Source organism: Eurytemora carolleeae, unplaced genomic scaffold (assembly GCF_000591075.1).
Source record: "Eurytemora carolleeae unplaced genomic scaffold, Eaff_2.0 scaffold1073, whole genome shotgun sequence".
Classification (NCBI taxonomy): Eukaryota; Metazoa; Arthropoda; class Copepoda; order Calanoida; family Temoridae; genus Eurytemora; species Eurytemora carolleeae.
Window position 1 is genome coordinate 82,538 of NW_019398004.1, and position 7,714 is coordinate 90,251.

The 7,714-nt window shown below is 33.2% G+C and overlaps 1 protein-coding gene across 1 annotated transcript; it reads left to right on the forward strand.

Moving 5' to 3' along the window:
• Positions 1-2,221: 2,221 nt before the first annotated feature.
• LOC111716567 (uncharacterized) lies at positions 2,222-3,256 on the forward strand. The gene is made up of 3 exons (XM_023492052.1): positions 2,222-2,732; positions 2,848-3,061; positions 3,134-3,256. The coding sequence occupies exons 1-3, from the start codon at positions 2,710-2,712 to the stop codon at positions 3,254-3,256; spliced, it is 360 nt and encodes a 119-aa protein (XP_023347820.1). The 5' UTR covers positions 2,222-2,709.
• Positions 3,257-7,714: the final 4,458 nt, after the last annotated feature.

Below are 7,714 nucleotides of genomic sequence, written 5' to 3' on the forward strand. Positions count from 1 at the left end.
GACTCCAATTAACTAGAAGACAACTTATCTTTGTAAGTATAACAGAGTATTTAATGGTTAATTTGCTGTATGATTATGGTTAATTTGCTGTATGATTATACTGTTTTTTTGGTTAATTTAAATTATTCTAGGTCTGATTACGTTATTATTTGCTTAATTTTTAAATAAATTTTTAAGGAAACTCCTGTACCTGAACGTCTGAAACGGAAAGTTCTAAATGATTCTTCAGATTCTGATAAATTCCCGCAGATTAAGACGGATGATCAAAATCGTGATGAGTCCTCGGATTCCTCTATATCCGCTGAAAAAGAAGATAAAGTCAGTTCAAGAACAAAAGAAGATGAAGATAGATTCAGAACAGCAAATTTCTCAATTCTGAGAAAACAACTCTTTGCAACAGACAGTGAAGAAGACAGAGCTTCCGGGCGTAGGAAAGCTCTTGTTGACAGATTTATGAAGGATCCAAAATTGGGTCATAAAACATGTTTGTTGTGTGGATCTTCTTTCACAGAAAAAAAGAGTCTCTACAGACACTATCGTGCCAAAAAGCCATGCCGAGAGAGAGTGACAGAAAAGCCCAAGAAATTCAAGACTCAAAGATCCACCACTAAGGCGAATACGGGTAATTTAAAATCAATATCAATTCTTTTATTGATGATATGTTATGTTAATAGATTGATTCATGAACTGTTTGATTGTTTGATTGGTTGCATATTTGATCAAACGATCGACTGACAATATTATTTATCATTAGAAGATTCGGAAAGTCAACATGAAATTGATCTGATGGAAGCCGGACATTCGAATGCACCAGTGTCAAGTAGAGGTAACTTAAACTTAAAATTATTGCTTTGATTGAAATGTCCACTTATTATTATTATTATTTATCATTAGAAGATTCTGAAAGTCAACTTGAAATTGATCTAATGGAAGCCGGACCTTCGAATGCTCCAGTGTCATGTAGAGGTAACTTGAACTTTTAATTTATTGTTTGATAAATGGTCTGAAATATTAAGAGATTGATTCATAGACCTAGTTGATTGTTTGATTTGTTGCATACTAGATCAATGGATTGACTGAATTTATCATTAGGAGAACCTGAAAAACAAATGAAACGCAATGCACCTGTTTCATCAAGTATTCGAAGAAATCTGCTTCCGTTTTACAGTCTTTGAAATCAAAGAGTAAAGATCATAACCCTGTCAGTTTGTCAGTACCTGAACTTGAACCTGAACCTGAAAAATGGCCGGAATCTTCTTTCAGTTTGGCAGTCGCAAACCCTGTCAGTTTGTCAGTACCAAACCTTGTCAGTTTTCCAGTACCTGAACTTGAACCTGAACCTGAAAAACGGCCGGAATCTTCTATCAGTTTGACAGTACCAAACCCTGTCAGTTTGTCAGTACCTAGAGGTAACTTAAAATTAAATTAATTCTCAGCACTATATAGATTAAATTGATTATTATTGATTGCATACTTGATCACTGGATTTACTGAAAAAATAATTTATTATTAGGAGAACCTGAAAAACGGCCGCAATCTTCTATCCGTTTGGCAGTCGCAAACCCTGTCAGTTTGTCAGTACCAAACTTTATTAAACAACACATCCAGAACTGGAAATTTGGAGAAGATCTTCCTGAACAAGTAAGAAACATAATATTCTCCAAAGATGTGCTTAAGTTGTTGCACGTAAAGTCAGAAATCCTAGAAACTCTAGCGGAAGTAGATATTGATGTAGAAATTGCCGATATTTCTCCAGAGTTCCTGAATCGTTTAAATGAAGCAGTTGGTACTGCATTAACCCAAGATGAATCAGATCCTAGGATGAAGGTTTCCTTGAAAGAATTCCAGGAAATCAATTATGAATCACCAAGAGTACCTACAGGAAGAATCTGTCTTAGAGATGATTACTTGTTTACTTGGTATCTGAAACCAAGGATTCAAGGTCACGGTAAACGCAAATCTGAGAAAACAGTTCTTCAGTATGCTACATATTTTTTTGGGAAGTCTGATGACAATCTTTATAAATATTTGGAAGGGAAAAATATTCTCTGATAAGATGCTCTGTTCCCTAGTTCTGTCTGTATTTCAAAGGAAGTTGAAGCTTGGGCAGCGACAGAAAATCCCAGCACTTCAAGTAAGTTCTTTTTTTCCTAAATTTAATTACTGACAGCTTGGCAATAATCATAACACAACAATTTGCTTCTTAACTCGTAAATAACTTATTGAATTTTTTGTTTAGTTGCACGGATTTCTGCTATTGTATCCTTCTACGACTATCTATGGGAAAAATCCTCTGTTTTCCATATTGATACTGAAGATATCCGTCTCGCAGCAGCTCGTCAAGAGTTTCAAAGATACATCATGTTATGTTGTAACAACTTCTCCAACAGTCTTCTTGATCTCAAACCTGCGGCAAAGAAATCTGCCAAAGTTGCTCAAGAACTGAGCGAACAGTTCAATCCTGATCGGTATGAGCAGGTAGAGAAACAGATAAAAGATTTCTTCGATGGTCCAAAATTTCTCTCCATCATGGAAGAAATCGAGGAAATCCATGATAAGAAATTGGATCTGAATCGGGAACAGTATATTCGACTGAATATTCAACTGGCTTTTCTAACTGTTCTACAGAATGGTCAGCGTGCCAAATTAACAAACATCCTGAAGAGACAGGATTTGTTTACTCAGGCCTGACACAGTGAACTGCCAGGAATGTGGACATTCCAGCTGAACAAGTAAGTCAAATTTGCAGTAAGCACCAATTATCTGATCAGAAGAGTCAATTTGATAAAAATAAAAACGTTTATGAGAAACAAAATAATTTAATACTTCTAATTGAATATTATTTAGATTCTCAGCAGTTGAAGAAGGGAAGACTAAAGCAACCCTTTTTATCATGCTTTCAAGCAAGTTCACCAGTGCCCTGAACAAATGGAGCAGGATCTCAACAGAATATCTGAAGAGAAATACCAACCTGGAGATTGATAAGACGTCGCCACTATTTCTAAGGGAGGATGGAAATCCACTCCAGATGAACAACATCTATAATCTTCAGGCTTTCAAGGTAATACTGGTTTATGATAATAAACTGATTTTATAATATTATTAATATAATCAATAATGTTTATTTCTTTAGGAGCTCGGATTTAGCAAAGACCTGAGATTGAAAGATTCACGCAAGATTCAGAGTACAGCTCTGCACAGAGCACTTCCAGCTCAGGACAAGGAGCTGTTCATGCCCACTCGGCAGCTACTGTAAGCCAAAGCTATATCATAAACCCAACTACTTTGTTTGAGAAAGATACTGCGTACTTGCATGGTAGTGCAGCAAAAGTAGTGGATAACTCTGAAGAAGCTGAAGTACAATTTGAAGAAAATCAGAGGCTTCTCAGAGAACATATGCAAGAAGTACAGGAGAACTAAACAAAACTGTCTATGTCTAATAGAGAGCGGAACTCTCGTCAGAGCATCAGTAGTAAACTACGGAATTCCATCTTGTATGGAATAATGGACATGAGAGATGTTGTTTTCTCCAAGCGAATGCTGAAAAGTGTTCCTAGAAACCTCTGTGGAAGGTATAGATCTTCTAGATACTGGGACAAATTTATCCTAGGATTTTTTGAGTCACAGCCATCTGATCTGGCTGTCAAAGAGATCAGATGTCATCCAACCATCAACGGTTTTTGCAGTAAAATCTTTGCGTCTCTTTGAGCATGGAATCGAACGAGGGTTTTAAAAACTTCTGCAGGTCTAGCTTCCTTCTTAGCTCTTACTCTTCAACCTAGAGAAACAATGAAGAACTATGCAAAAGAGGAAACAGATGAAACAGATGAAGAAGTTATTGAACTTGATCTTACTGTTCAAACTAAGAGCCTTCGAGAAGATGAAACAGATGTTGTAGCTGAAAGTTATAGTTCTGTAACAGAATGTGATAGTTCCGATGAGTAATTAGGTACAATAATTGATATATGCTGCAGAAAACATCGAAAAAAATCATTTATTTTCATTTTCAAAATTAGCCAAAGTATGGTTGAAGGATGGACAAGGAATGGAAGATCAAAAAGAAAGAATGAATAACAAGAAATTTATAAGTCTTAAAATGTTTCCATCTGACATTATATTTAAATTTAAAAATATTGTAAAATTTAATTAAAATCCACTATTAAAGTTAAAAGGGTTTCCTGTCAAAATTTGTTGCACAAAAATTGTGCATGTACATACATAACTTTAAATTGAATGATAAATTAATACATTAATACTTTGTGAGTGAGGTTAATATTTTAGCTTTTAATTAATAACATTTATTTTCTGTGTATCTAGAAGTAAATATAAATTGTCCTTGTATTCTACTGAAAAGGTGCTCCAATTATTTAAAATAAGCTAATTTAAAAGTTTTCAAATATTCAATAGAACTTTTGTCCCTATTCAAGAATGGAAATGGTGGTTATTGAAACAATTACTCAGTTTATTATAAAATAAAAGCTTCTTAGAACAGACTTGACAGTAGTGGTAGTCAGTTGCAACATCAAAGGATATATTATACATACTTAAGTCTTTAACATAAAAACAGAACTGATAATGAAGATTCAAGTTGGACCTGCTTCTCAAGATAAAGATTCTTTCTTCGCAACATTCATATGGTTTATAACTAAGATACTGATTGTCCCCGCTGGAAGAAACTGTACTGGAGAATATGAATTTAGATTTCTATCCTGGCGATATTTCTTCTGCTTTCTCTTGTGGTCATGTACCCCATCAAGTCTGAATATTATCATCCTTGCCACTGAAGGTCCCGGCATCATGGCATATCTTAGAAATACATCAAATTTCAATGAAATTGTTGGGATTGTCTTTTATGAAATTAATTACTTCTTTAACATCATACTGCTCTTGGCTACCCCTATCTGCATGGGATACTTAGTAGCTAAATGCAGTGATCTGAGAAAATATGAATCACTTTCATCCCGAAAAATGGAAATCATCTCCTTTACAATCTGTTTAATAACAGCTGTTGTTATGTTGGGAATGGAAAGAAAGAATGTTACAGAAAGAGTATTCTTTTTTATAATTTATTGCATACAAAGTCTGTTGGCAGTTATTGCAATGATTTTGTACAACACTTATGTTACAACATTTGTAAACTATAGCAAGCAAATTCAGAATTTACCAATCAAAGGAAAGGGGTTCGCAATGAAGAAACTTCTTATCAAATATTCTCATCTGAAAGTTGGTTTAGGACCAATTTCACTGTTCTGGTATACATATATTGTTATAAACTTAGTTTTTTGGATGTATGGAGTGGCTCAAGATCCAAACCTACCTATTTTGATATTGTTAATCTCTTTTATAATAAAGATTTGGAATATATCTGCTTGTTGCCAAGAGGCTTATGAAGCACTTCAATCTACTGGACAAGTTTTACGGTATGTAGATATCTTTTCTACAGAATTTCATTAAACCGCAATTTTTCTAGAGATGCTGTTGATCTAACTACAGATGCAGACATCAAGGAGGAACTACGATGGAGAAAGATTATTTTAAACTTTTCTTTTAAACAAATATCCTTATCTAAAAATTCAATTTATGTCCCAGCATGCATTGTAATAAGCTTCTCAAATGCTAATAAAACAGATATTTGTCATCTAATATTTTAGATATAAATGAGTAAGGACAAATTAAAGTAGTCCCTTTTTATTGTCTTCTAAATTCTTTTGTTATTTACCATTAATGTCAAGATGATCTACACTATCTTCAAGACCTTTATTGTAGGATGGTCGATGGTTTGTGAAGAAACTGAGATCTCTGCCTTGGGATTCTTCTATGTCAGCAAGTCTTCAATGCTTGCTGCTTTCAGCACTATTCTTGGATATTTAATTGTATTAGTACAGTTTGCACAATCAGATACTCCTAGTTATTTAGATATTGTTTCTGGAAATTTAACCAAGACCAAGAATTAGTTGTTAATTGCATACTTCTCACTTACACTCACAAAAAAGTTACTTTTGAATCTTTTAAATTCTGCATGTTGTAATTAATGTTATCTGTTTACTGTGAACCATATAATCTAAATAGAATATTCCCTAATTCATATGAAATCTGTTCAAAAGAATTTTAGAAAATTGATCAATTCTAATTCTTTACTTAAAGTTCTTTATAACAAATTTTTAATAAAATACTTATTATGGTTGTTTTATGTAAAATATAAATAATCTTGACTGTCTTTTATCAAGTATGTAAGTTTGTCTTTATATTTCTATGAAAATAAATATTAAAAATAACATTATCAAAGAAACATGCAGAGCCTCTTGCAGCAGGGACCATCAGCATCTTAGTTAAGCATTTTAGCAGCAATGTATTGTAAGGTTAATTGTGATTAGGATTCATATCATACCAATGAGACATTTTCACGATGTACAATTTTTAACTATGAGCATAAAGTTGTTTGTAAAATTTTACCTATTGTTTCAGTCAGCAGAAGAACTGGTTTTATACAATTTTAAAATAATGTGAACAAAACATGTATTGAATACGATTCTTCAAACTAGTTGTATGTACACAAACAGGTTGAGAAAACTAATGAACTTATATCATTGAAAATAAGTTTTTAAAATTCATTATAATATCTTGCAGGCTTATGCAATTGTTGGAGGTTTTCTATATTTCAATTGTGAAGACAATAGTTTAATGAAGTCTGTGATTAAAATTATAGCACAGCAAAGGTTGATGATAAAAATTAAGTAATTGATTCTAGGGTTCAACTATGGCTTGTATCAATAGTTTCTTATGAGAAAAATATTCCTAAATAGCAATTTAGTTCATCAAATTTTTTTTTGCTAAATAAAAGTTAAGGTGAGAATATAATTTTGAAATAATTTAAATATCTCAAATTCCTATAACAAGATCCTCTCAAAAGTAAAAAACTCTGAATGTTCCAAAAACAAACCTGTAAACCTTTCCCATCTCTAGTCTCAACTAAACTCCATCCTGTGATTCCTCTTGTTTTGGAAATAATCTGACTGGGATCGTAATTGCAGGTAAATATCAACTGTAAATGACAAATTAGAACAGCCAGGCCCGTAAACAGGGGGGGGGGGAGGGTGCAATGACGAATTTGCACCCTCCCCCAAGTCCAATATAAAAGAATTTTTTTTCTCATAATTTTCTAAAATCTGGTTACCAATAATATAGCTCAAGCAATTGTTGATTCCCTTCTCAAACCAAATTATAATCTTATTGTGTGTTACTCATTAAAAGTGTGTGTGTGTGTACGTGTACTCTGTCAAGTCAACTCATCCTGGACATCCTGAGTCCTGTCTCATGTGCTCCACAGCTGTCACAGGCTAACTAACAGCTGATCAGTCACTCTGTTAATTAAATATAACAAAACATCTTGATTTACTCATAGTATAGTTGTTTAAGCCTAATTAAAACATCATGTTTTATTAATTATATGCATAGAGTCCATGGAAATGAACTGGTAATCTCCTGTAAGCTTTCAGACTTTTAGGCCCCCCCTGACCCAGTTGAAAAGCTTTTTAAAAAACAAATAAGAAATGTGAATATATCATTATCATATTGCAAAGTCAAAGTAATGCATGATAACTTGATTCTGTTGGTTAAGCAGTACTATACTGTGTCATGTAGAAAAATTCAACTTAATATTAATACTCAAATATTGATACTTTATGATTTCAAATAAAATGAGGGGCTGAGGTAT